This window comes from Bactrocera neohumeralis, chromosome 3 (assembly GCF_024586455.1).
Source record: "Bactrocera neohumeralis isolate Rockhampton chromosome 3, APGP_CSIRO_Bneo_wtdbg2-racon-allhic-juicebox.fasta_v2, whole genome shotgun sequence".
Classification (NCBI taxonomy): Eukaryota; Metazoa; Arthropoda; class Insecta; order Diptera; family Tephritidae; genus Bactrocera; species Bactrocera neohumeralis.
The window spans coordinates 71,499,643-71,513,884 of NC_065920.1; the positions used below are offsets into that span (position 1 = coordinate 71,499,643).

The 14,242-nt window shown below is 28.0% G+C and overlaps 1 protein-coding gene across 1 annotated transcript in view; it reads left to right on the plus strand.

Annotated features, from left to right (window-relative positions):
- The window catches only part of LOC126753027 (uncharacterized), an 86,763-nt gene extending 74,049 nt beyond the window's left edge, over window positions 1-12,714 (plus strand). The window contains exons 2-6 of the mRNA XM_050464132.1: window positions 8,498-8,665; window positions 10,704-10,813; window positions 10,881-11,027; window positions 11,142-11,319; window positions 11,436-12,714. Coding sequence (XP_050320089.1) covers window positions 8,498-8,665; window positions 10,704-10,813; window positions 10,881-11,027; window positions 11,142-11,319; window positions 11,436-12,380 — 1,548 coding nt within the window. The 3' untranslated portion in view covers window positions 12,381-12,714. The remainder of the gene's footprint in view (window positions 1-8,497; window positions 8,666-10,703; window positions 10,814-10,880; window positions 11,028-11,141; window positions 11,320-11,435) is intronic.
- The last annotated feature ends 1,528 nt before the right edge of the window (window positions 12,715-14,242 follow it).

Here is a 14,242-nt window from a genome sequence, read left to right on the forward strand (position 1 = left end):
TCTTTGCTAAAAAGTTCGCTTCATAGTCGATAATTGGTGTGTGCCTTTACTAAATAAGTTTGGTTTCAGAAAATATATATTTTTTTCGATATATCGTTATAGACACCATATATAATGTAATGACTTATTTTTAGTCGAGCACTGGTGTATGTTCTTGCTAAAAAGGTTTGGTTGAAATATATATTTTTTGATGTTCAATTATAGTTTATTAATAATGAAAACAGTAATTGCATCCATATCTGCGCTCTCAGCTGAAAATTTTGGCACTTGAATTAATATTGAGGTTTTTTGTCGACTTTCCAAGTATTTTCTTAGATCTTGAGACAGTTAAAAATAATTGTTAAGACGCACAGTGAGCTATAGATTCATGTTGGATACCCATAAAGAAGATCAGCCTAATTTTAATGATTAACACATCATCTTCTTTCGAATTTTCCTAACTATTGTGTCGGTTTTAGATTAAGAAAAATATTTCGAAGAGTATATGGCACTCTTTGGAACTTTTGGTCCACAAGTAGCGCATTAGTTGTTAAGAAAGACTGTCTACGTATAGTGCAGACACAAAATTTATCAACTTTCCTTTTGTTGTCTTTCCATTATTTCATATTTAAACTTTCATCACTTAAAAACTTGCTACATTTAGTAATTAATATCTCTTAAAACCATGTTTTCTTTACATTTTTCTTTTTATAAACAAGTAACTCTACATATTTTCTCATGTGGCAAGTTGCCTATAATTTCAAATAATAATAATAACTTTTAGTACATTTTCTAGCTGCTAAGAGACCTTTGTTTGTTCTTATATGCAAAATAAAGCACTCTAGCGCTACAACTTCGATTTCTACTAGCCTTGGCAAAAAGTATGGTCATTAAAAGTGATTCTTTTATGCATATAACTATGAGAATAGTATTCTAGGTTAGAAAAAATTTAAAAATGCTACAAAAATTTCACACGCTTAACTTTCTCAAAGGCAAGCACCAAGCACTTCTACAGGCACCCAAATGTGCTTTTCAACATTTTTCTGCATAAATATACAGTAGATAACAATGAAATGTGCAGAACTATCAATTTACATTAATTGCGTGTGAAATAATGCAAGACTGTGCGAAAAGTTGCCAACTTGTGCAGCACCAACTCACTATCAGCAATGCATTTTTCCACTGTGCAAAGTGAAGAGATTACGAAAAAAGGGTAAAATGTTAAACTATAGGCGCTAGCCGTGGACTCAGCTTCGAAACACATAAGTATGTATAGAAAAATAGGAAAATTTGAATAAAAAAAATAATAGCAATATTTCCATATATTTTTACACGCAGTGGCTTCATATGTATGAGCGACTTTATAGCTGTCGGGGGCATGCAACAAGCAAATTGCTGCACTCTAACATTTATGACTGCATTATTTGTAGTTATGTTGTTTCGGTGTTTATTGTTGTTGTAACATTTTAATTGTAGCGAAGATAAAACATGGCATTGTCACGAATATATATCCACATATACATACATACATGTACTTGCTTTCATACATACATAGATACACACATACATATGTATGTTCAACAGAGTTCAAGCGCCTGCTGTTGCAGCGACATTAAGTCCCATATTAAATATTATCACAATACAAATATCAATTATCGTGTGATGGTATGTGTGTGTGCGCTTGAGAGCATGTGCAATAATTGTCAGCAAAAAAACTTAGACAAAAGTAACAACAATTGACAATGAGTCCGCGTAGAGACATAACAGCTCGACAATTTATGCATTACATGCCGTAGAAACAACAAAAAAGCTAAGAAATTACAACAAACAAATAGTAAAAATAAAAATAAAAACAACAAAAAAATTACAAAAACACTGCAAATTGAAAAATGAAAAAAAAAACAAAATACATTAAAACAACAACAATAGTGTAAAAAAAACAACAACAAATAATGAAAAAAACTAAAACAGCAGAAAAGGAAAAAATCTAAAAACCAAAAACAAAATTTAATACAACAACAAATATAAAGACAACAACAAATTATGAAAGCACAACAAAAAATGATAAAAAACAGCAAAAATTAAAAAAAATCTTAAATATAACAACAACAACAAAATTAAATACAACAACAACAATTATAAAGCCAACAACAACAAAAATGAAAAACCATAAAATCTAAAAACAAAAAACAACAACAAAAATTTAGGTAAGCAAAAAATCAAAAAAAACAACAACAACAACAAATGAAAAATGAAACAAAACCAGCTACCGCCTGCATAGCTAACATACCCACACACCATACCAGCACACACAATTTATGCAGCTTACATGGGCGGCAACACTTCAATGCATGCAACTAATTGATGTTGCAAAGTGCTTTTGCGCTTCTTTGTTTTATTATTTCGTTTTTATTTATGCGCTTTGGCAGCAGTTTTTTGTCGATAATTCTTTTTTATACATTCATATGCAGTCTTTGGCTGTAGCGCCACTTTTTAGCGGCGTCGTGTGCAGCGCTGTGGCATGTTGTAGGCGTCGCTTGACTGTTGACTCATGTTGCTGCTTTTTGTGTTGCCTTGTTGTAATAATTTTTATTGTAATTGTTGCCATGTAACATTATAATTTTGCTGCTGAGGCGGGCAATGCGCAGTTCACTTCTGGGAATTGTCTTTTTTAATTGTTGCAATAATTTGTAGTGGGCGCTGCAGGAACAGAGGTCGCTGACATTTATTTTACAGCTAAATGCAAGCGGGAAAGTTGTGAAGTATTAAAGGGGGGGCTTAGATATGTATATTTATTGCAAAATTACAGTTTATGTAACAGTTATTTATTTATTTCTAATACAGTTGTTGTGTTTTCGAAATTTGATTTCTTTTTGCGCCGAAAAGTTTGGTACAAAATTTCATTAATTTTGAAGATATCTTAAATTTGAATTATATATTTATGGAAGAGCTTATTATCAAAGAAAAAATTAATTTTTGCAATGCAAAAGTTTAAATAAAAGTTGTAGTTTCTCTCAAATAACAAAACTTAAATGTGCGCCTTAATGTAGGCAACACATTTCCTAGTAACTCACGTTTTGGTTACTTGTTTAACTGCTTTATTGATAGCATCAAATTTTATTAATTTTCGGCTCAAAAATTTTTGACGTTTCATATTTGTATGATATTTAATTTGGCTAAAAGCACCAAACTGCTTACAAAAAGCTCCAAATAGCTTATATGTATAAATCAACATGAAAATGTATGTATATACTTCTGCTTCTAAAATTATACTCTTTAGTCATATAGTGCATTGAACTTGTGAAACACTTTCTTTTAAAGTCATAAGAACTGAAAAACTTACATCTAATCGCATCTGCGAGCTTAAAGTTTTATGAAAGTTCGTTGACATACGCCACTGTCAAGTATTTAGGCTTACTTAATACACTGAATTATGAGATATATTAACTTTGATCGAAGGTTTTAATAGTAAAAAAGTCGGAAACTCTAAAAATTATACATATAAATGATCAGCGTGATGACCTGAGTCGATTTTCATTTGTCCATGATTTTGTCTGTTTTTAAAGCGAAACAGGTCCTTAGTTTTAGAGATATTAATCTCAAATTTTGCACACGTGGTTTTTTCTCAAAGACGCTGCGCATTTGTTGGAATCATCGATATCGGATCACTATAGAATATAGCTGTCATACAAACTTACCGATCTGAATAAAGTTCTTCTGCGGAAAACTTTTTTATTTGATGAGATATCTTAACGAAATTTTGCAAAGATTATTGTCAATGACATGCCTAAAATCTCTGAAAATATTATGCATATCAGGCCTCTATAGCTTACAGCTGTCATACAAGCTGATCTAAGAAAGTCAAGCCGTTGTATGAAAAACTTTTTTATTTAAAGAAATATCATCATGAAATTTGGCATAAATTAATCTGCAAGACAAGGCTATAATCTCAGAACAAATCGTTCATATCGGATTACTACAACATTTAGCTGCCATATAAACTGCATGATCAGAAACAAGCTCCAGTATGTAAACTTTTTTATTTAAGAAGGGTATAAACCATATATTGTATTATTAATTATTTACTAACTTATTTTCTTGTTTTATTTTACATTCCTTATACTACTAAATTTTTTTTAAGCATGTACAGCTTAATCTATCATGCCAAAAATTAAAAAAATAAAATCTCACTTCCACCAAAAATCAGCGCAGCGATAAATTTTAAGTACCGCACAACGCCATAAGTTATCTTACGTAACTAGAATTCGTGCAATTTCCTTGCAAACAAAATTAGCTTGTTTTCCTTCCACCAACGCATAACAGTTATTAAAGTTAAGCGCACACCGGCAAATTGTAATGGCAACGAAAATAGAGCGCGTTGCTGCCGTCTCACTGCGCTTTCGCAGTAAAATTTTATCTCGCCAAAGTGCGCAACTTTCGCATTTATTTTTGTAATTTCAAATTTTAATTTTTTCCCCCTAAAAGACAAAAGTGGCAGCTTTACACTCTTACTTGCCTCATTTGCAATTGCCTTTTGCGCTGAGCATCCTGCAAAGCTCTTCAGCTACTTAGCGCATTTAATGCGCTTCTGAACACATGTTTTTGCCGGCGCACAAGTGAGTGAGTGTGCGGTGAGTAAGTGGTATGTGTATGTGTGCGTGTATTAGTTGCTCGCTTTTTGGCTTGTTGTTGTTTGTTGTAAGGTTTCTATGTGTGTGTTTTTAGTTAGTTGTTGATGTATCTGTGGCAGTGTGTGTTGTCCCTGTACCATTTCAAGCGCTTGTTACATTTTCATTTTTTCTGTGTTTTGTTGTTATAGTTGTATGTTAGTGCATAAAGCTTGGATGTTAGTAGCAATCCTTCTGCCACAAAATATTGCCATTTGTTGCACTCATTTTTAAAAGCACGCGTAATTAGCACGAGAAGTGCAGTTATGCATAAAGTGGCTTTTAACATATAAATGCAAAAAGGAAATTAGAAACCAGTAAGGATGAGCTAAGTTAGGGTGCAAGCGAACATTTTATACTCTCGCAAGTTGCAGAAATCAAAGCCAGGGATATAATTGTACCAGAGGATCGGACTGCAATATTCATACACTGATCGACTTATTCGACAAAAGGTTCGGTCTCGATTTCAGTCGGAAGTTCGAAATTCTTTGTATTAGGTACCATATATGGGGGCTCATGGAAGTATAGGCCCCATTGAATCCATTTTTGATACAAAGACTAACTTTTCTCAGGAAATGATTCTCTCTGAATTTCAATTATATATCATACACATTTTCGAAAGTATCAAAATATTTCAAATTATGTGATTTTGACTGCTAAGTTTTCCGAATTTTGAAGGACATTCAAAAAGATATTGAATAACGAAGAATATTCTAATTGGAGAAAATTCGAGTTAAATGGTTTCAACTATTAAGTTAAAAAAAATATTTTCTTGTTGAATGATTTTGCTTGTTGAGCGAAAAACCATGATCTAAACATGAATGAATTTTAAAACTATAACTGGATTAACAAGAAAAGTAGAAAAAAAGTTTGGGGTTCTAACCAGAATTTATAATTATGACTGTTAAGTTAAAAAATTGATTTTGCAGTAAAAAAAATATAGTGTCCAAATTTGCAAACAAATTGAAAAAAAGTGAAAAAAATTTTAACCAAAAAAAATTTCAAGTTAAAAAAATTTACAACTGAAAAAATTTTCAAACATTATGATGTCCGAATTTGCAAATAAATTAAAAAGGTGAAAAAAACAATTACAAGCAAAAAAAATTTCAACTTAAAAATAAATTTTTCAACAAAAACCATTTTCAATAATTATAATGCATTTGCAAATTAATTAAAAAAGTAAACAAAATTTTCAACTTAAAAAAGTTTCAACTTTAAAAAATTTTTAACTGAAAAAATTTTTCAAAAATTATAATGCCCTAATTTGCAAATAATAAAATTAAATAAAAAATTTCGAGCAAAAAAAATTTTCAACATAAAAAATTTTTTCTAAATAAAAATTCAAATTCAAATCCAAAAAACCAACATAATTTTTTCTACATAAAAAATTTTTTCTAAATAAAAATTCAAATTCAAATCCAAAAAACCGAAACAAATTTCAATGATAAAACGCTTGTTAAGTAAAAATGTAATTAAGTTTCAAATTACAAAAATTAAAAAAATATCAAAAATTATTTAAAAATTCCATACATAGAAAATACTTAAAAAAAAGGTTTAAGCTAAAAAAATTTATAAGCTAATGCAATTTTTACGTTAAATAATTAACGTGTTAACTTAAAAAATTAACTTTTAAGCAAAAAAAACCTAAAAATTTTTCGAAATTATAAGAAACCTTCAAAGAAGAATTTAAATTATTTTCGAGTTAAAAGAAAAATTCCAACAAAAAAGGTTTCCTTTGAATCAAAAGAAGAATTAAAAATAAATTTTCGAGTTAAAATAAATTTTGCAAAAAAAAATTATTTTCTTGTTTCAAAAAAACAAAAAAAAACAAAAAAAAATACATAATTTAAAATTTGTCCGATTTCCCAAGTAAATAAAAAACAAATAAAAAACAATTTAATTTTTTTCTCAGAATAGTTCACAAAATCCTAGTTACTCTAATAACAGTAATGTGAATTATTAAAAATAGCATCGCTGCTTTTAATTGACTATAATATTTATGTTTTACCAACTAAAAAAAAATTAACAAAAACGAAGCTTTCATCTTACCCTTGTTTACATATATACCTACTTAATTTTATAGCAGCGCCAAAAATTATAACACACTCCTAAAGCTCAGCTAAATATATTAGCTAAAAACCCTTTGCCTTGCGCACACAAACAATTCACGCGTAATTTTCACAAACGCATTCCGCATTTAAATCCTTGCAAAGCACTCAATGCTGGGTGGGAAATCAGAGCTGTCAAGCTAAAGAATTTTCTTTATTACATCTCTGGATATTTGCGCCACTTTTTATTTACAGTACTTGTGCTAATTTCCTGCTTTGTCAATTCACATTGAAACTCAATATAATTTTTAAGTCAAATATTCGCACACTTCAAAAGTCAATCAAAAATGCTAATCAATGAAAGCTGCCGCACTGACGCAGCTTATATATGTAAATGTAACACACCTTGCTGCTACATAACGGGTTGCAATGCAGTGGCAAGCGGAAGAGGTGTGTCGCGCATATCGTCATGCCACAGTGGTGACATAGATGATGCAACATATCCGCTTTAAGTCTGCTTTCGATAAAGCAGTCAACGCGGCGTAGAGTTGAAAGCCAAACAAAAAGTGAAAAAACCAAAAAAAAAATGAAAAAAAATAAAATTAAATAAAAAATAATAATAAAAAAATTGAAAAATGCAATAAAAAAGACTCGAATGTATAAAAAAAGCGCCCACATAATGCCGTTCAAGCATTTAAAAATGCGTGCAGCATTAAGCGGCACATTTACTGCTTTTGCCCTGGTATGCCGCACATGCACTTTGTTACGCAGCCGCGGGTAAGCGGAAATTTAAAAGCGATTTACATTAAAAAAATATCACGCATACAAATTCCTCCTCACACATCCACATACATCCATTTACAAGCGCATACTTGCTGAAAAACGTTGGCCTGCGGCATTTAGCACAGCGTAAAGCGTGCTCATCCAGCAGGACTTATTTCAGCGTTTTGTGTGGCGGCACGCTTGAATGCCTGTGGCGAGAAAAGGCAGACAAAGGCAGAAAATTTCAAAAAAGATATATTTTTTGTAAAAAAAATTTTATGAAAATATATAAATGAGTATGTGCATATATATTTAAGTTACATACATATATACTGATTTTATGTGAGGGAGCGAGAGGCAAATTATCTTTTTCCGTAATAACCTGAACCGCTTAACTGCCTACCACAGTTGAACAATTGGCAGCGGTATCTAGGAGCTTATGAATAACCTTAAAAAAAAAATCAAAAAAAAAAACAACAATAAAAGCATAAATATGCATGTGTGTGCAAAAACAATGTGAATCAACCAGAAGCTACCGCTTTAATGCCTCGTTTGAGCACACCGGATACAGCAGCTTCAAGTTGAAGTGTGCCGCTTTTCCTACTTTTTTACAAAGCTATTATTTGAATATTGGTTCTACAATCTAAATAAGTATGTGTCTTCAAAAACACACACGCATATAAGCAATTATGTGTAAGTCGGTTGAGCCGCAGCGCTTTGGCGCTACTTCAAGTGGTTTTGTTTGCGAACAATTGACTGAAATACACATAAAAGGAGGTTCATACAAAGCATGTGGCACAAAAGGATGATGCGAGAGGCTTTAGTCAAGAAAATTAGAGAGGAAAAAATGAAGGGGTGATGAGTTTGTGGATAACAGTTTAAGGAAAACATAGGGTTATTTGAAAATTTTTGAGCTAACCAAGCGGTAACTTAATTTGGAGTTATCTATAACATTATATATATATTTCTTTTTAAATATAAAAAAGTAGAAATCTTTTGAGAGTCAATTTTGCTTATACCACATTTTCTTTCTCTTTGCAGATGTTGAAACACGTACAAATCTCGCCGCTTCGCAATCGCTCCGATTCGGTTTCACTACGCTCGTCCTGCGCTTCATCGATATGTGGTAGCCCGGAGCCGCCAACTGAGCTGCAGCGCACGCCCTCACGCGCATCCAGCTATTCAAGCTTGAGCGAACAACTGCCACAGGTGAGTTAAGGAAAAAATAAAGTAAAAATCTGAACTAAAAAAACATATGAAATACAATAAAATAAAATAAAAAAATAAAATAAAAAAAATAAAATAAAATAAAACCTATTAAATTAAAACCAAAATTATGAAATATTATAAAATTTAAATTGAAAAGTAAAAATAAAATGAAAACTTAATCTGAAATTAAAATAAAATAAGTAAATTAAATTAAATCTCGATTAAGTTAATTTTAATTAAATTAAATAAGTTAAAATATGAAAAATTAAGATAAAATTAATTGGAAAAACTAAAAAATTTAAAGACAATAAAATAAACTAAAAATTAGATTTTATTAATTTAAATAAAATAAAATAAAAACTAGAATTACAATTATAAATAAAGTTTAAATTAGTTAATGTTCAAAAAAATTTCAATCTAAAATTAAAATTCAAAAAAAATTTAAAAAAATTTAAAAAGGAAAATAAATTAAACATTAAATTAAACTAATTAAATCAAAATAAGGTTCGAATTCAAATTTTAACTAAGATTAAATAAATTGAACTTAAATTTAATTTTATAAAATATGAAATTAAAATTAAAACAAAAATTTTAAGGATCAGAAAATTAAATAAAAATTTAATTCAATTAACAAAAATAAGGTAATTTTTAAATTCAAATTTAATTTAGATTTAAAAAAATTTTAACTTTAAACTTAAAAAAAATATATAAATTAAAATTAAAACAAACATTTTTAGGAACATAAAAATAATTGAAAATTAAATTAATTGAAATAAAATAAAATTCAAATAAAAATTTAAATCAAGCTCGAAATAATTTTAAAAAATATACAATTAACTTAAATTTAAACTAAAATTCAAATTATAAATCGAATTTAAATTAATATTAAAATTATAATTTAAATTAAAATTTTAAACTGAAACTAAAATAAGAATAAGAAAAATAATTTAAAAGAAAATAAATTAAAATAACAAAAAAGTTAAAAATTAAAATTGAAAAGAAAATAAATTAAATTAATGGAAATAAAAAAATTAAAACAAAAACATCTGAAAATTAAAATTCAAAAAACATCTAAAAATTTAAATAAAAATTGTGACCAATGAAAATTAAAACAGAATGAATGACTTAGACTCAAATTAGAATTAAAATTCAAATTAAAATTAAATTAAAAGCTAAGTAATAATTAAATAATAAATAAATATGAAAATAAAAATTGAAATAAGGGCAAATTAAAATTAAAACTGTAATTAAAATTAAATTAAAAATAAACGAATAATTAAAATAACAATTAAGATTCAAATCAAAAAAAAAATAAAAAAAATGTTGAGAAAAGAAATTAATTGAAATGGAATTGAAAGTAAGCTTAAAACCAAATTTAATAAATTAAATTAAAGGAAAATTAAAATTAAAATTAAAGTATTTAAAAAAATGTATTAAATATTAAATTAAATATTAAACTAAAATTTAAATTAAAATTAAAATTAAAATTAAAAATATATGAAAATTAAAATTAAAACTATGATTAAAGCAGCAATGTAATTAAAAAAATTAATTTGAAATTTAAAAATAACACTAAAAAATATATAAAAATTAATATTTAAAAGAAAATAAATGAAATAAATTTAAATAGAAATAACATAAAACTAAATAATATTAAAAATAAAAATTTAAAAAAATATAAAAATTGTATTTGAACTTAAAGTTGAAAAAACGACTAAGAACCAAATTAAAATTAAAATAAAAAATAAATTAAAAATAAAATAATGATTAAGGTTCAAATCAAAATTAAAATTAAAACTAAAATTGAATTTAAAATTAAAATCAAAATTAAAACTGCAATTAATATTAAAATTAAATACAATTAAAAGCTAAGTAAAAATTAAAATTAAAACAAAAATTTAAATTAAAATAAAAACTAATTAAAATTAAAAATAAAACTAAAATTAAAATCAAAACTAAAATTCAAATTAATATTAAGATTAAAATTAACATTGCATTACATTTTAAAAATGAAACTGATTTTATTTTTCTTTTCCAGACGACCATCAAAGTTTTTACGAATTGTCTAAAAATCGATATCGAATATAAAACACTAGGCATACAATGGGACACCACCAGCAAGGAAGTTATAACACAGCTGCTCAGACGGTAAGCATTTATTAAAACACTATTAAGGCTATCATACTAAATAAACATTTTTCTTAACTTTCTGTAGCTTGAAAATGCGTCATCGCGATCCACGTCTCTTCTATCTCTCTATGGAAGTATCAGTGCGACGTGCTGGTGTGAAGACCATACTCGTGTTAGACGATGATACACGACCGGCTATACTACAAGCCTGTCACCCGAAAGGCGAGTCAAGGTAAGCAGAAATTGAAAACTATATATTTTTCTATTTCATTTCAAGATTATAGTTTTGTAATGTTAAAAAGCTACTATGAGCACTTTGGCTTATATATAATTCTTGTACTTACAGATTCTGCTTGCAATTAAAGCCAGGCGGCTTAATTCGCGTGCACACTTCGGCCCTACAACCCTCCTCACAATATAAATCTTTGGTTATCTCCGAGGAAACAACATCGGATGAGCTACTACAACTGCTGCTTTCTTGCTACAACTCCATGGAACCCGTCGAACAGTTCTCTATATATGAAGTAAGTAATTTGGCCAATACTTATTGCTAAAGAAATCCGGCAGTATTTTTTTGTTAGATTTTTCGTTTTCGAATTTGAGTGTGGAATATTTTGCTAATTTTTTCCTTCTCCCTCAGGTCTGCCCCGGTCAGGAATATCAACGTAAATTGCATCCCGATGACATACCCTTACGCGCTCAATCCGAACGCATGCGTCGTGGTGAAACCTGCCATTTTCTGGTACGACGCAATCCGAACTATAATCGTCGCCGCCAACTGCTTGCCACGCTCAATGGTCTAACTAGCAACGGCACTAACAACAACAACAGCAAGTCTTTTGATGCCAACAGCACCGTTTCCTCATTGGAGGATGACACCAGTCTTTTAGATATATCCATCGAGTCTCTAACCGACGATCTACACAGTTTAATGGCTAGCGATGAAGATGAAGACGGCGCCTCATCCAACTCTGGCTCATCGGACACATCCTCTGAGGGTTCAACTGGTATGCGACGCACGCCTTCCACACTCTCCGTCGTACCAATACAACCGCAATTGAAGTCAAAAGCCGTCGCCGTCATCGATGTGTGTCCGAAGTGTCGCAATACATTTAAATCATGCGAATTTTGTCATAAAAATTCGTCAATGATGATGCAATTACAGCGTTCGAACAGCACCTCAAGTAGCAGTAGTTGTGCCACCACCAAAACCTTACAAATGCATCTGCCCAGCTACAGCCCCGTGTACAATATACGCGAAATACGCACAGCCTCGCACAGCTTCTCCGCACTCGGCAATGACAAGAAGCTGCTGGATATACAGTTGAATGGACGCTTCGATACGAGCGCCTGCACGCGGCTACGTCCACAAAGCGTCTGTGTAGCGCGCTCCACGCGCATGCTCACCGACGGCAATGGCAACAGCAATGCGGCGGAGGGCACGTTGACAGCACAGGCTGCCAATGATTTGAATGGCAATAATGTGTCGGCTGGAGCCTCGTCGATGTCTGCGGCGTCTTCGGTTGGCGGCGAGATGGTGAACAATCATCCCGCTAAGGGTTTGGGACATTTCGTCTATCTGTAGATAGCTTTTATGGCGTTTTAGTGTAATGCTGTGGGGAGTTGCGTTCTGTATTCTTCACATAGACTAGTCAACTAAAAGAAAGTGAAAATTTGGAAAATGTTTCGTTTAAATATTTTTTTTTCAGAAATTTTTTTCGCAGAAATTCAGTTGTATCGTTGGAACGTTGATCTAAGCATTAAATTATAAGATATCAGCTGTCAGAGGGACTGTGCGAGGGACGTGTTGTTATTGCTTAGCTGGAAAGCAGCAGTTTAAGAATTTGTTCTTTACTTTTTTTCCTTTTAAACACGTAAACAATTATTTTAAATTTGGTTTTCTAATTTAAAGTAAAAAAAAGAATCTTTAATTAAAAAAACAATTTTATTAAAAAAAAAATTATTAATAAAATTAGCTTATAAAAAATTTTAACTAAAAAACATTTATTATAATATTTTATAATTAACTTTTTTTTTAATAATTTCTTCTTCTTCTCCTTTAACTTTTACTTTTAGGAAACACAATTCCTTACATTGGTTTTATATTAAAAAAAAAAGTTATTTTTAATAAAAAATGTTATTTAAAAAAATTTAAAACAAAGTAAAAAATTAAAAAATTAAAAAAAAAATTATTTAATTTAAAAAAATTTATTTAAATTTTAAAAATTAAAAAAAAATTAATTTAAATAAGTCTTTTTATTTGGATTTTATTTAAATTAAATTAATAAATTTAAGTTAATAATAATAATAATAATTAATAATTGTTTTTCATTTTAATATTTTTAGTTTAAATTTATTTATTTAAAATTTTTTAAAACTAAAACTTTTTATTAAAAATTAACTTAAAAAATTATAATAGATTCTTTCAAATTTAATAGAATTTAAATTTTTCATTTTCTATTAAACTTTTTTTTTTTAATTTATATTTTTTTTATTTGAATAAAAAAAAAACAATTAAAAAAAATGTTGTTCTTATTTAAAAAAAATATTAAAAAATTTAATTGAAATAAAAAAATTATGTACATATAGTATATAAAAAAAAATTAAACTTAAAATTAAATTTAAAAAAATTGTATTCTTAATTTTTTTATTTAATTTTAATAATTTAATTTAAATATTTTTTTAATTTTCTTATTTTTTATATTTAATTTATATTTTATTGAAATTAAATTTTAAAATTTAAGTTAATTTTTTTTGTTAATTTAATTTAAGTACTTTTTTTTTTTTAATTTTTAATTTTTGGATTAAATTAATTTTTTAAAATTTTTAAATTTTTTCTAAATTACAATTTTTTTTATTAAAAATAAATTAAAAAAATATAATAAATTGAAATTGAAAACATTTTAAAAATTTATTAAAAATTAAAATTTTTTATTCTCAATTTAAATTTATTTTTTTTTAATTTTAAATTTTTTTTTTATTTAAATTAAAAAACCAATTTAAAAAAATTGTTGTCGCTGTTTTAAATTAAAAATAAACATTTTGAATTAAAAATAAACATTTTAAATAAAAAATAAAAAATTAAATTAAATAAAAAAAATATATTAAAAAAATTTAAATTATATTTAAAAAAATCTTAATCTTCATTTTTATTTTCTACTTGAGATTTTTTTTGTTTATTTATTTTTTAATTTTTTTAAATTAAAATATTTCAACCAGTTCTCACCAAACGTAAACCTCGCACATTTCCGCACTTGCTGCGTCGACCAACTGATCACAACGCAAGACCTGTAAGTGTCTCCAATAACGCCTGTGTCCGTAATATTTTGTAAAAACAAACCTTTGTAAATAGCTATTTGCTCTTTAGATAATAGTTTTCTTTAAAGAAATTACTTGTAATTATTAGTTTTAATGAAGTTTGTGTATTTTTTATTAAGTTTTCAACAG